The following is a 15,323-nucleotide window of genomic DNA, read 5'->3' as shown; positions in this document are numbered from 1 at the left end:
AAGTAATTTCTTATTACCAATTTAGACCATAATCTTATAAGTTCCAGACTGGGTATCACTTACTCTTAACATCTTACAAATTTAATTTAATTTGTCTTAACTAAATAAAGCTTCCCAACCCTTCCTCAAGGTATAGCTAAACCTCACGTAGTTTTCCCTATCAGAGCCTAATTCGAACAAATATAGCCCTAAAACTACTAATTTCACCTTAGAGTCAAAGTACAAGCCTCTTATATTCTAACTGGAGCCAAGATACTATTTTTTTCCTGAGGGTCTAAACTATTAATAAAGATTCCCCATTTTTTATTAAACTCAGTTATTCTTATATCCTTATCGTATAATACATCAAATAGTTCTATATTCAATTGTTCTAACATGCACCTAAAGAACTCCTTCATACTGGGACCTCTATTTAATAACCACTTTTTCATTATACATTTTCTCCCTATAAGAATTATCATAAACAACAGTTTAGTGTTTTCTTGTTTAACCTGCTCATTACATACATGTAAAATATTAAACAAATTCAGGTTAATCTTATATTTTAAAATCCTAGATGCCCAATAACTGATCTTTGCCCAAAATTGACCAATTTTCGGACAGTCCCAAAACAGATGTTTTAAATTGGGATCATACAAATTACATTTAACACAATTTCTTTTACAGTTGAACCATCTTGAGGCCATTTTAGGTGTTATATAAAATCTATGTAGAACTTTCATTTGAGATTCCCTAAGGTATGAGTCATGAGTAGTTGTCATAATAGTTTTCAAGCTTTTTTCTATTTGCAATACTTCCAAATTTACAGAGGCTTCTCTTTGCCAGCCCTCAATAATCTTCTCCCTTATACTAAATAGGTTCAAGTCTATTAGTTTCTTATATAATTTTGAGTAAGAGTATATTTCTTTTTTATAATTCTCCATCATAAAATATAAGGGGTGTGGATCCCATATGGTATCGGGAAATTTACTTATAATCTCCTTTATATAGTGAACTATTTGGTTATATGCAAACTGATGTTGATCAGATAAACTATATTTACATTGAAGCTCTTTAAATGTATATATTGATTTATTCAGTGGGCTTAATAAATCTCCTATCTTATATATTCCCTTCTTTACCCATTCCCTAAATGTAACAGAATTCATACCGGGTCTAAAATTTGGGTTACCATTTATGGGTAAATTTATCGATCCTCTAATTGGAAAGTGCATAATCTTACTGATGAAATGCCATGCTCTCAAAATATCTCTATACATGATATTATTCCTAACTACACTATCAATATCTTTCAAGTCCATATGTAATACAAATGCTTTACTTATTCCCTTTACTGGTATTCTTTCCAAGGAACTTTCAGAAAAGTGTTCAGTACCCATTAACCACTCTATAGCTATTCTAGTTAGTGATGAAAGATTATATAGATACACATCCGGTACCCCTAAACCCCCTTGTAGCATTGGTTGCTTTAATTTTTCTAAACTAATACGTGGTTTTTTTCCCTTCCAAATAAACCTAGTAAAAATCTTATTTAATCTTTCAAGGTCTTTTCTGAGTATTAATATTGGTAACATATTTAGGGGATATAGTAACTTAGGTAAAATCATCATTTTAATTATGTGTACTCTTCCCATTAACGAGATGGGTAATGAATTCCATCTTCTAAGTGATTTTTCCAAAGATACAAAAATATTCTCGTAGTTTAAATTATACCAATTTTCTGGATTTGAGGATATATCAATCCCAAGATAAGTTATAAAATTTAGTGCCTCTGTAAATGGCAATTCTCCTAAAACCTCTATATCTCTTTTATTTAACCATAATACTTCTGATTTTGTGTAGTTTACTTTAAAACCTGAAAATTCACCGAAATCAGAGATAACAGCTATAATCTTAGTTAAGTGTATCTCAGGATTTTGAATAAAAAGCAACATCATATCTGCGTACATCGAGAGATGGTATTTTTTATCCTCTATTTCTATACCATTTCTTAATTTAGTTGCCAAAGGTTCCAAAGTTAAATTGAATAAAAGAGGGGATAGGGGGCATCCTTGACGAGTTCCCCTACCCATAGTGAATCTAGCTGAAGTTTCACCATTAACAATAACTGATGCATTTGCTTTTGAATAAACATTTTTGATGAAATTATTAAATGGGCCTTTTATATTATATTCTGTTAAACAAGATGTGAAATAAGGCCATTCGACTCTGTCAAAGGCATTTTCGGCGTCTAAGGCCAACAACAGAGTGTTTGGAATCAACTCATTATTCCTTTGTTGTTTCAAGAGCCAGAAATAATTTACTATGTGAAGAACCTTACGTATGTTTTTACTAGATGATCTCGCCTGAATAAATCCGGATTGATCTTTATGTATTAATTCTGGAAGGAAAATTTTTAATCTATTAGAAAGTATTTTGGTCAATATCTTGTAATCTTGGTTGAGAAGGGATATTGGATGGTATGAAGTAACACATTGTGGGTCTTTCCCACTTTTAGGGATTACTATAATATTAGCCGCAGAAAACACTGTCGAGGGCTTTATATTTTCACTGAGATAGTCATTAAATAAATTTGTCATTATATCTAATACAGAATCCTTCATACTTTTGTACCATTCTGCCGGAAGACCATCAGGTCCTGGAGCTTTACCTAGGGATAAATTAACTATTACTTCCTCAACTTCTTTTAAGGTTATCTTAGGCCTAGATTTGGAGTTTTGTCGGTAACGACCCGAAAAACTAACGCCGGCTTTTTTCTGGCCGCACCATAAAAATAACTCTGGTATCGAGAGTCCACATAAAGGCTGCGTTAGGCTCCAAAAAAGGAGCGTAGAGCATTTTTAAAGCAGCTTCAACTCTCGATACCAGAGTTGCTTACGGACGCGGCCAGCCTCAAAAACGTGCTCGTGCACGATTCTCCCATAGGAAACAATGGGGCTGTTTGAGCTGAAAAAAAACCAAACACCTGCAAAAAAGCCGCGTTCAGCTCCTAACGCAGCCCCATTGTTTGCTATGCGGTAACCCTTCCTACGTCTGCACTTAACACTCTAACATGTACCCCGAGTCTAAACACCCCTAACCTTACACTTATTAACCCCTAATCTGCCGCCCCCGCTATCGCTGACACCTGTATATTATTATTAACCCCTAATCTGCCGCTCCGTAAACCGCCGCTACTTACATTATCCTTATGTACCCCTAATCTGCTGCCCCTAACATCGCCGACCCCTATATTATATTTATTAACCCCTAATCTGCCCCCCACAACGTCGCCTCCACCTGCCTACACTTATTAACCCCTAATCTGCCGACCGGACCTGAGCGCTACTCTAATAAAGTTATTAACCCCTAATCCGCCTCACTAACCCTATCATAAATAGTATTAACCCCTAATCTGCCCTCCCTAACATCGCCAACACCTAACTTCAATTATTAACCCCTAATCTGCCGACTGAATCTCGCCGCTATTCTAATAAATGTATTAACCCCTAAAGCTAAGTCTAACCCTAATACTAACACCCCCCTAAGTTAAATATAATTTAAATCTAACGAAATTAATTAACTCTTATTAAATAAATTATTCCTATTTAAAGCTAAATACTTACCTGTAAAATAAATCCTAATATAGCTACAATATAAATTATAATTATATTATAGCTATTTTAGGATTTATATTTATTTTACAGGTAACTTTGTATTTATTTTAACCAGGTACAATAGCTATTAAATAGTTAAGAACTATTTAATAGCTAAAATAGTTAAAATAATTACAAATTTACCTGTAAAAGAAATCCTAACCTAAGTTACAAATAAACCTAGCACTAGACTATCAATAAATTAATTAAATAAACTACCTACAATTACCCTAACACTACACTATCAATAAATTAATTAAATACAATTGCTACAAATAAATACAATTAAATAAACTAGCTAAAGTACAAAAAATAAAAAAATATTTACAAACATAAGAAAAATATTACAACAATTTTAAACTAATTACACCTACTCTAAGCCCCCTAATAAAATAACAAAGACCCCCAAAATAAAAAAATGCCCTACCCTATTCTAAATTACTAAAGTTCAAAGCTCTTTTACCTTACCAGCCCTGAACAGGGCCCTTTGCGGGGCATGCCCCAAGAAATTCAGCTCTTTTGCCTGTAAAAAAAAACATACTATACCCCCCCCAACATTACAACCCACCACCCACATACCCCTAATCTAACCCAAACCCCCCTTAAATAAACCTAACACTAAGCCCCTGAAGATCATCCTACCTTGTCTTCACCATACCAGGTTCACCGATCGGTCCAGAAGAGCTCCTCCGATGTCCTGATCCAAGCCCAAGCGGGGGGCTGAAGAGGTCCATGATCCGGCTGAAGTCTTCATCCAAGCGGGCCAGAAGAGGTCTTCCATCCGATTGAAGTCTTCATCCAAGCGGCATCCGGAGCGAAGCGGCAGCATCCTGAAGACCTCCACCGTGGAACATCCATCCGAGATTGAGCTTGCATTCTATTGGCTGATCGGAACAGCCAATAGAATGCGAGCTCAATCTGATTGGCTGATCGGATCAGCCAATCGGATTGAACTTGATTCTGATTGGCTGATTCCATCAGCCAATCAGAATATTCCTACCTTAATTCCTATCAGCCAATCGGAATTCGAGGGACGCCATCTTGGATGACGTCATTTAAAGGAACCGTCATTCGTTGTTCAGTCGTCGGCCAGGATGGATGTTCCGCGGTGGAGGTCTTCAGGATGCTGCCGCTTCGCTCCGGATGGATGCCGCTTGGATGAAGACTTCAATCGGATGGAAGACCTCTTCTGGCCCGCTTGGATGAAGACTTCAGCCGGATCATGGACCTCTTCAGCCCCCCGCTTGGGCTTGGATCAGGACATCGGAGGAGCTCTTCTGGACCGATCGGTGAACCTGGTATGGTGAAGACAAGGTAGGATGATCTTCAGGGGCTTAGTGTTAGGTTTATTTAAGGGGGGTTTGGGTTAGATTAGGGGTATGTGGGTGGTGGGTTGTAATGTTGGGGGGGTATTGTATGTTTTTTTTTACAGGCAAAAGAGCTGAATTTCTTGGGGCATGCCCCGCAAAGGGCCCTGTTCAGGGCTGGTAAGGTAAAAGAGCTTTGAACTTTAGTAATTTAGAATAGGGTAGGGCATTTTTTTATTTTATTAGGGGGCTTAGAGTAGGTGTAATTAGTTTAAAATTGTTGTAATATTTTTCTTATGTTTGTAAATATTTTTTTATTTTTTGTAACTTAGTTCTTTTTTATTTTTTGTACTTTAGCTAGTTTATTTAATTGTATTTATTTGTAGCAATTGTATTTAATTAATTTATTGATAGTGTAGTGTTAGGTTAATTGTAGGTAATTGTAGGTAGTTTATTTAATTAATTTATTGATAGTCTAGTGTTAGGTTTATTTGTAACTTAGGTTAGGATTTCTTTTACAGGTAAATTTGTAATTATTTTAACTATTTTAGCTATTAAATAGTTCTTAACTATTTAATAGCTATTGTACCTGGTTAAAATAAATACAAAGTTACCTGTAAAATAAATATAAATCCTAAAATAGCTATAATATAATTATAATTTATATTGTAGCTATATTAGGATTTATTTTACAGGTAAGTATTTAGCTTTAAATAGGAATAATTTATTTAATAAGAGTTAATTAATTTCGTTAGATTTAAATTATATTTAACTTAGGGGGGTGTTAGTATTAGGGTTAGACTTAGCTTTAGGGGTTAATACATTTATTAGAATAGCGGCGAGATTCGGTCGGCAGATTAGGGGTTAATAATTGAAGTTAGGTGTCGGCGATGTTAGGGAGGGCAGATTAGGGGTTAATACTATTTATGATAGGGTTAGTGAGGCGGATTAGGGGTTAATAACTTTATTAGAGTAGCGCTCAGGTCCGGTCGGCAGATTAGGGGTTAATAAGTGTAGGTAGGTGGAGGCGACGTTGTGGGGGGCAAATTAGGGGTTAATAAATATAATATAGGGGTTGGCGGTGTTAGGGGCAGCAGATTAGGGGTACATAAGGATAACGTAGGTGGCGGCGCTTTGCGGTCGGCAGATTAGGGGTTAATAAGTGTAGGCAGGTGGAGGCGACGTTGAGGGGGGCAGATTAGGGGTTAATAAATATAATACAGGGGTCGGCAGTGTTAGGGGCAGCAGATTAGGGGTACATAAGGATAACGTAGGTGGCGGTCGGCAGATTAGGGGTTAAAAAAATTTTTTCGAGTGTCGGCGATGTGGGGGGACCTCGGTTTAGGGGTACATAGGTAGTTTATGGGTGTTAGTGTACTTTAGAGTACAGTAGTTAAGAGCTTTATAAACCGGCATTAGCCCAGAAAGCTCTTAACTACTGACTTTTTTCCTGCGGCTGGAGTTTTGTCGTTAGATGTCTAACGCTCACTTCAGAAACGACTCTAAATACCGGAGTTAGAAAGATCCCATTGAAAAGATAGGATACGCAATTTACGTAAGGGGATCTGCGGTATGGAAAAGTCGCGGCTGGAAAGTGAGCGTTAGACCCTATTTTGAGTGACTCCAAATACCGGCGGTAGCCTAAAACCAGCGTTAGGAGCCTCTAACGCTGGTTTTCACGGCTAACGCCAAACTCTAAATCTAGGCCAAAGAATTTAAAGAATCTTGTTGTTCTTGTGAAATCTTTGGGATTTTAGTTTCATCCATACAAAGTTTACTTTTTCCTTCTTCTTTAGTACTCTCAGAAGTATATAGCTTACAGTAATATTTTCTGAATTCCTCTACTATCTCAGAATTTTTAATTGATATTTTTTCTTTAGATTTTATAGATAAAATTTGTTTCGTCGAGTTCTGTATCTTTACTATAGAGGCCAAAATCTTACCCGATCTATTTCCAAATCTATATAATTTCCCTTTTTCTTTCCTAATGTCTCTTATAGCCTGTTGATTTAAATGTACCTCCAATGCTTCTCTATCTTCCATATATGTTTTCCTCCAAAATTCAGATCTAACTTCTATAAATTGGCTATATGAGTGTGCTGTTTTTTCACTTAATTCTTTATATTGTCTATTTATTTCTTTATTATAGTTTAATACATAAGCAGTTATTTCTCCTCTAATTACCGCCTTCCCAGCCTCCCAGATGGTTTCATTATTTTGACAGCTCCTAAGATTATGGTCTAAATATTCTCTCCATTTTTGCTTAATATGATCTCTAAAGGGGTCCAATCCATATAGAAACTTTGGATATCTAAAACTAATTGTTCCATTACGTTTCCCACCTAGCGATAATTTTAAATCTATTACAGCATGATCCGAGATAACAATTTCATTGATATTTACTTCCTCTATATGTGTTAATAAGGCCTTAGAGATCAAAAAGAAATCAATCCTAGAAAAGGAATCTTGCACTTTTGAATAATACGTAAATTCTCTTTGTGTTGGATTTTTATATCTCCATGCTTCAATTAATCCTAATGTCTCTGATAATAAATTTACCATTTTTTTATCATATTTCCCTCTTTTAATAGATCCCTTTTTTTGATTTCCTACAGTGTTCTTGCTTCTATCTAAGACGAAGTTTGGAGATAAATTAAAATCACCACCAATTATTAAATTAGTGTCCACATATTTAAGCAAAACTTTTAACAGTTTTTCCCAAAATGAACAATTCTCGTTTGGACCATAAATATTACATATTGTTGTTTGTATATTGTTAATGACCAATGATATTATTATATATCTACACAGTGGATCGTAAATTATCTTTTTAATCTCATATTCCAATGATTTACTGAATAAAATTGCCAAACCTCTACTAGCTTTTTTATATGATAAGAAAACCACTTCTTTCACCCAATCTCTTTTCAATTTCTCATGTTCCTTATCTAATAGATGAGTTTCTTGTAGCAGAGCTAGATCTACTTTACCTATTTTTTTTAACTGATTAAGGATAGCTTTTCTTTTTATGGGGGAATTAATTCCACCCACATTCCAAGATGCAATATTTATCATTTTTACTTTACTTAAGAATTTCCAAAAAAAGAAATCAAGAGAGGAGGTCAGGCCCGGGGAAAGGAGGGAGAGAGAAAAAAAAAAATACACCAAAAACTAGTGACATAAAATTAATTTACTACTTTGTGTGAAAGTTATAAATAGTGTTTAAGGTTGTGTTTAGCTTCTTCCTTTATCCCTTCTTTCTTACCCTTTTAATAGTGCCCCTTTATTTCAATTATTAATATTCTAAGATCCCTATTGTTCACATATAATAGGAGTATTATATAGTTACCCTAGGTGAAAAAAAAAAAAAAGAAAAAAAGGTTTTTCATTTCCTTCTTACCCTTTAATAGTGGCCATTTAATTAGATTATTAATTTTCTAGGTGCCTTATTATTCGCTTATGAAAATATATAAAAGTGTCTTCTGTGGGTCTAGTAACCCAACTGTGTGAGAAAAAAAAAAAAAACTAGTGACATAAAATAAATTTACTACTTGTGTGAAAATTATAAATAGTGTTTTAAGGTTGTGTTTAGTGTGACTCTAAAAGAATTTCTTCCTTTATCCCTTCTTTCTTACCCTTTTAATAGTGCCCCTTTAATTCAATTATTAATATTCTAAGATCCCTATTATTCACGTATAATAGGAGTATTATATAGTTACCCTAGGTGAAAAAAAATAAATAAATATATAAAAAATATTTTCCCGCCCCGATTTCTTTCTGTCTATACCACATCTAAATTCCCTAGGCCTCTCCTCCTCTCCTAACCTCCTAATTTCTGTCAGATTCTAAAAACCTCATTGTTTCTTCTCTACTGTTTAACATTTTTGTTTCATCTTGAAGTAAAATCTTAATTTTTGCTGGAAAGATCAGAAAGGCTTTAAAACCTTTATTATTCAACTCATTACATAACGGGATTAGCTCTCTTCTAGCTCTGGCAGTTTCTACTGCATAATCCTGATAGATAGAGATTCTTCTGTCTTGCAAAAAGAGTGAGTTCATTTGTTTATATGCATTAAATATGAACATTTTAGTATTGAAGCTGGCAAACTCTACTAATACAGGTCTTATGAAATCTCGAGCGTAATTGTTTTTCTTTACCACATTTATTCTCTGGGCCTTTTCTACTAAGAAAGGTCCTTTTTCTTTAGGTATTCCTAATAGGATTGGTAGCTCTACTTCTACAAATTCTTTTAACTCATTTGGTTTTATAGATTCTGAAACTCCTAATATTCTTACATTTTTCTGTCTCGAGCGATTCTCTAAATTTTCCAATCTCATTACTAAAGATTTATTCTGTTTCTCTAATTCCATCATTCTTTCTATCAGGGATGTCTGGCCATCTTCAATGTCAGAAATTCTTTGCTCTGATTCACCTAATCTGAATTGAAAATTCTTAATCTCCAACGTTAACGTTAGTATATCTCTTTGAACTTCTTTTTGTACTCCATCTATTTTAGGGATTAGAATTTCAGTGATTTGTGTAATCAAAGATGTTCCTTCTTTGTCAGCCATGATCTCTGCTACTGCCATTGGTCTTTCTGTGAACCTATCTAATGATAGTCTTGTTTGCTTGTCTCCTTGTTTTTTGGGAGGTATATTGTTTTTTAAAAATAATTTTTCCATAAAACTCACACCAATCCAATGAATATCTTATTGACTTATTTCAATGTTATAATAGTCAATAAATATTAGTCTAGGTCTTATTATAATTATTATAATGTAGTTAAACAGGTAATTATCTAAATATTTATTTAGATTAAATAATCTCTAATACCTATATTGAAGTCTTTACCAGGGCAACACTTAGAAAAGATGTTACTTTTGTAGAAGAGTACTGATGGTTCTTACTTAATTCTCACTAAATCTACTTGCTGCAAAGTTGTTTTTCTACTCTATTTCAATTATGAATTCACTTAATTAACTCCCATACAGGAATACCACTCAAAACATTTAGAGGCATAAGCAGTATTTCTTTCAAGTATAAGGACTCCTTCCTCCTAACTCTTACACCATCCAGTCACTATAGTCTGTTTCATTGAAGAAAAAAAAAAACCCACATCCAATAGTCAATTCTCCTAGATGTTAGCAGACATAAACAAGGAACAATTATTTATATTCAAATGACCATAATCTGTAATCTGTAAAGGTACTGTAATGAATCACCAGTTTAAAGAGTCATAGACCCACTTTTCCTATCAAACCTAAGAAAGAAGAAAATAAAAGTACATATATATTTTAGAGTCCAGTGAAGTTATTGATCAACTTTCTTAAAACAGCCAGTATCCTCTTTGTTATAGTTAGTTACTGAACCAACTGGTGTCCTTTCAATTAAAATTTTTCTTTCTGATAAAGTTGGTCTTTCAACCAAAAGCAACAAGCCTGAGATAACTAGGCTCCTCTTCTTTCTTTTGTATCTTCTAACGTCACCCTTCCTTCTTTCTTTATTAACACTTTATATTTCTTAATCACAACAGTAGCAACCAGGTAAGGTTTACTTCAGGTTACCAACTTTAACATATAAAGAGTCACTTAGAGAGTCACCAGCTTTCAAAAATAGAAGAACAGCAAACTTCCTTATAATATAGACAAAGTAAACATCCACTTTCCACAAGCAGGGATCAAGAGCGTTATATAGAATCTTTCAACCGTTTCCAGAACCAGTAGGGATCTTTGTATATTTAAAAGTTTATGGGGAACAGCCGTTGCTATAGATATCTACACATATAGCCCATATCTTTACTTCAAAAAACAAATGTCAAGGAGCAGAAAACACTTTGAATCCCAAATATAAGGAAAGATAAATCACCTGATCCTTATCTTTATATTAATCACCTGATCCTTATATTAATCACCTGATCCGTATCTTTATATTAATCCCCTGATCCTTATCTTTATATTAATCCCCTGATCCTTATCTTTATATTAATCCCCTGATCCTTATCTTTATATTAATCCCCTGATCCTTATCTTTATATTAATCTCCTGATCCTTATATTAATCACCTGATCCGTATCTTTATATAAATCCCCTGATCCGTATCTTTATATAAATCCCCTGATCCGTATCTTTATATAAATCCCCTGATCCGTATCTTTATATTAATCACCTGTTCCGTATCTTTATATTAATCACCTGTTCCGTATCTTTATATTAATCCCCTGATCCGTATCTTTATATTAATCGCCTGATCCGTATCTTTATATTAATCGCCTGATCCGTATCTTTATATTAATCAGCTGATCCGTATCTTTATATTAATCGCCTGATCCGTATCTTTATATTAATCGCCTGATCCGTATCTTTATATTAATCCCCTGATCCGTATCTTTATATTAATCCCCTGATCCGTATCTTTATATTAATCCCCTGATCCGTATCTTTATATTAATCGCCTGATCCTTATATTAATCACCTGATCCGTATCTTTATATTAATCCCCTGATCCTTATCTTTATATTAATCACCTGATCCTTATCTTTATATTAATCCCCTGATCCTTATCTTTATATTAATCGCCTGATCCGTATCTTTATATTAATCGCCTGATCCGTATCTTTATATTAATCGCCTGATCCGTATGTTTATATTAATCGCCTGATCCGTATCTTTATATTAATCGCCTGATCCGTATCTTTATATTAATCGCCTGATCCGTATCTTTATATTAATCCCCTGATCCGTATCTTTATATTAATCCCCTGATCCGTATCTTTATATTAATCACCTGATCCGTATGTTTATATTAATCCCCTGATCCTTATCTTTATATTTATGTCTCAGCCCCTCTGTGTGTATTTATAGGACTAATGTCACATATTCTTCTCTTATTTCTCTGTCTTTCTTCTCTACTTTGTTTGCTGCATTTTCTGTGTTGCTACAATTGGCAGCTGTTGCTTGCGTAGTCCCCGAGCGGTCATCCTGTGCAGTCGTATCTCATACTCTATGGAGCGCAGTTGCTGTAAAACATTGGAAGGCATATTGGGACCATCTTTGGGAAGCTGCGAAGAAAACAAATGTCAATCATATACCAGTCATGTGCCAGTCATATGCCAGTCATATGCCACTCGTACCATTCATATACCAGTATTGTGCCAGTCATATACCAATCATGCGCCACTCATGTGTCATTCATATACCAGTCAGGCACCACTCATGTGCCAGTCATATGCCACTCATATGCCACTTGTACCAGTCATATACCAGTCATGTGCCATTCATCCCCCAGTAATGTGCCAGTCATATGCCAATCATGCCCAATCGTGCGCCAGTCATGCATCAGTTATGATACTTATTTGCCAAGATAACATGCATATTAGACAATTATATATGATAATTTTGTGCAGTGAAGACATGACATAAATTACTGTAACGTTTCATAAACACAAGAAATGTAACACTTTTGCAGTCCATTGAATACAGAATAGCATTAAGTTCCCATTAACTGGAAGATCATATTCATACGTCTCCAGTTTTTCTAACAAGGTTATTTGGCACATGACGAGAGAGACTTACTGTCCCACACCTGAGAGAGAGAGAGAGAGAGAGAGAGAGAGAGAGAGAGAGAAACCTTCTGTCACACACATGACGAGAGAGACTTACTGTCACACACCTGAGAGAGAGACCTTCTGTCACACAAATGGGGAGAGAGACTTACTGTCACACACCTGAGAGAGAGAAACCTTCTGTCACACACATGGGGAGAGAGACTTACTGTCACACACTTGAGAGAGAGAAACCTTCTGTCACACACATGGGGAGAGAGAAACCTTCTATCTCACACATGGGGAGAGAGAAACCTTCTGTCTCACACATGGGGAGAGAGACTTACTGTCACACACCTGAGAGAGAGAAACCTTCTGTCACACACATGGGGAGAGAGACTTACTGTCACACACTTGAGAGAGAGAAACCTTCTGTCACACACATGGGGAGAGAGAAACCTTCTATCTCACACATGGGGAGAGAGAAACCTTCTGTCTCACACATGGGGAGAGAGAAACCTTCTGTCTCACACATGGGGAGAGAGAAACCTTCTGTCTCACACATGGGGAGAGAGAAACCTTCTGTCTCACACATGGGGAGAGAGACTTACTGTCACACACCTGAGAGAGAGAGAGAGAGAGAGAGAGAGAGAGAGAAACCTTCTGTCTCACACATGGGGAGAGAGACTTACTGTCACACACCTGATAGAGAGAGAGAGAGAGAAACCTTCTGTCACACACATGGGGAGAGAGAAACCTTCTGTCTCACACATGGGGAGAGAGACTTACTGTCACACAACTGAGAGAGAGAGAAACCTTCTGTCACACACATGGGGAGAGAGAAACCTTCTGTCTCACACATGGGGAGAGAGAAACCTTCAGTCTCACACATGGGGAGAGAGACTTACTGTCACACACCTGAGAGAGAGAAACCTTCTGTCACAAACTTGGGGGAGAGGTACCTTTCATCACACACCTGGGGGAGAGGGACTTCCAGTCACACACCTGAGGGAGAGGGACATCCTGTCACACCTGAGAAGTGGGGCTTCCTGTCCCACACCTGATTGAAAGAAAAGGACCTGATCGAGGTATGTACATTGGGGAGAAGGGTATTTGCACTCACCTGTGTCAAGCCTCGTATTACTCTTAACAACACCATATCCTCTAACGAAGGGGGCAGAGAGGTGAACTTACTGACACACTGCAGAAGACAGCAGAGAGTCTCCCCTTGACACTGCAAAAGAAAGATACAATGTCTCACACATACACATAATGTGACATTCAGCTGTAAAGATGCAATATTGTGCAGCAAATAAAAAACAACGCACAGGTGGGCTTCCTGTATATGGAATGACACAACTGAGCTGCAGTACTGAGCACTAGGGAAAGTGTTCTGATAACTTTTTATTTGTGGGATAGGGTTAGAGTTTAAGCTTGGCAGTTAGAATTGAGGGTTAGGCTTGGAGGTTAGCGTTCAGTGACAGGCTTGGACATTAGGCTTGGCAATTAGAGCTGATGGTTGGCTTGAAGGTTGGGGTTTGAGGGGGGTTAGGCTTGGCAGTTAGAGTTGATTGTTATGCCTGGAGGTTAGAATTGGCAGTTAGAGCTGAGAGTAGGCTTGAAGGTTAGGGTTGGGGTATAGGCTTGGAAGTTAGGCTTGACAGTTATAATTAAGGTTAGGATTGAGGTATAAGCTTGGAGTTTAGGCTTGGTAGTTATAGTTGAGGGTTAGGCTTAGAGGTTAGGATTGAGGGCTAAGTTTGGGGTCTAGGCATTGCAAGTAGAGTTGTAGGCTTGGTTGTTAGGGTTGACAGTTTGAGTTGAGGGTTAGCCTTGGAGGTTAGGGTTGAGAGATAGGCTTGGAAGTTAAGGTTGTTAGTTTGAGATGAGATTTAGACTCAGCAGATAGGGTTGGGTAGACATGGCCAGAAAGGGCTGCAACTCTTTGTAAATCAACAATTACAGAACTCCCTGATATCCAAGAGGTTCACTCAACCTGATTCATCCTCTGCTATTGTTGTGGAGATACAAATATAAGTAAAGAATAAAGGTTTAGCACACTTTTCCTAGTCTAAGTAGTAAGGAATTAAAAAATAACTTATAATAATTTAATGTAAAAATGAGGAAACAACCTCTTTATAATAAATGAAACCCCACCAACCAAAGTAATAATCAAGTGAGATAAAAAGCGCATGCATTCACCCCCCTGTTTCCTGGCCGATAGCTGCACTTGTCGGCATCAGGTACCAGGGGTGAAAAACATGCAATATCACTAATAGAATACACAAACTAGTTTCAGCCCAAGTAGTGGCCTTTGTCAATGGGAACAGTAACAAGCAGAAGCCCCAAATGCCACCCTTTTAAATACAGGTTGCCTGTTACTGTTGTTGGCCGTGGTTCATTTATTATATAGAGGTTGTTTCCTCATTTTTACATTTAATTATTATTTAATTAAATGTTATATTTTTTTAATTCCTTACTACTTAGACTAGGAAAGAGTGCTCATTAAACCCTAAACCTTTATTCTTTACTTATATTGTTAAAACATAATTTATGTAAGAACTTACCTGATACATGCATTTTTTTCATTTTGGCAAGAGTCCATGAGCTAGTGACGTATGGGATATACAATCCTATCAGGAGGGGCAGTTTCCCAAACCTCAAAATGCCTATAAATACACCCCTTACCACACCCACAATTTAATTTAACAAATAGCCAAGTAGTGGGGTGATAAAATAAGGAGTAAAAAAGCATACAAAAAGAGGAACTGGAAATATATTTGTGCTTTTATACAAAAAAAACATAACCACCATAAAAAGGCTGGGCCTCATGGACTCTT

At 36.1% G+C, this 15,323-nt stretch overlaps 1 protein-coding gene across 1 annotated transcript in view; it reads right to left on the bottom strand.

Moving 5' to 3' along the window:
• Nucleotides 1–11,847: 11,847 nt before the first annotated feature.
• Nucleotides 11,848–15,323, bottom strand: part of LOC128662501 (protein tyrosine phosphatase domain-containing protein 1-like) — a 292,909-nt gene continuing 289,433 nt past the window's right edge. Inside the window, exons 11-12 of the mRNA XM_053716280.1 lie at nucleotides 13,607–13,717; nucleotides 11,848–12,000 (exon numbers count right to left, since the gene is read on the bottom strand). Coding sequence (XP_053572255.1) covers nucleotides 11,848–12,000; nucleotides 13,607–13,717 — 264 coding nt within the window. The remainder of the gene's footprint in view (nucleotides 12,001–13,606; nucleotides 13,718–15,323) is intronic.

This window comes from Bombina bombina, chromosome 6 (assembly GCF_027579735.1).
Source record: "Bombina bombina isolate aBomBom1 chromosome 6, aBomBom1.pri, whole genome shotgun sequence".
NCBI classification, from domain to species: domain Eukaryota; kingdom Metazoa; phylum Chordata; class Amphibia; order Anura; family Bombinatoridae; genus Bombina; species Bombina bombina.
This window is presented reverse-complemented; position numbering and strand designations above follow the sequence as displayed.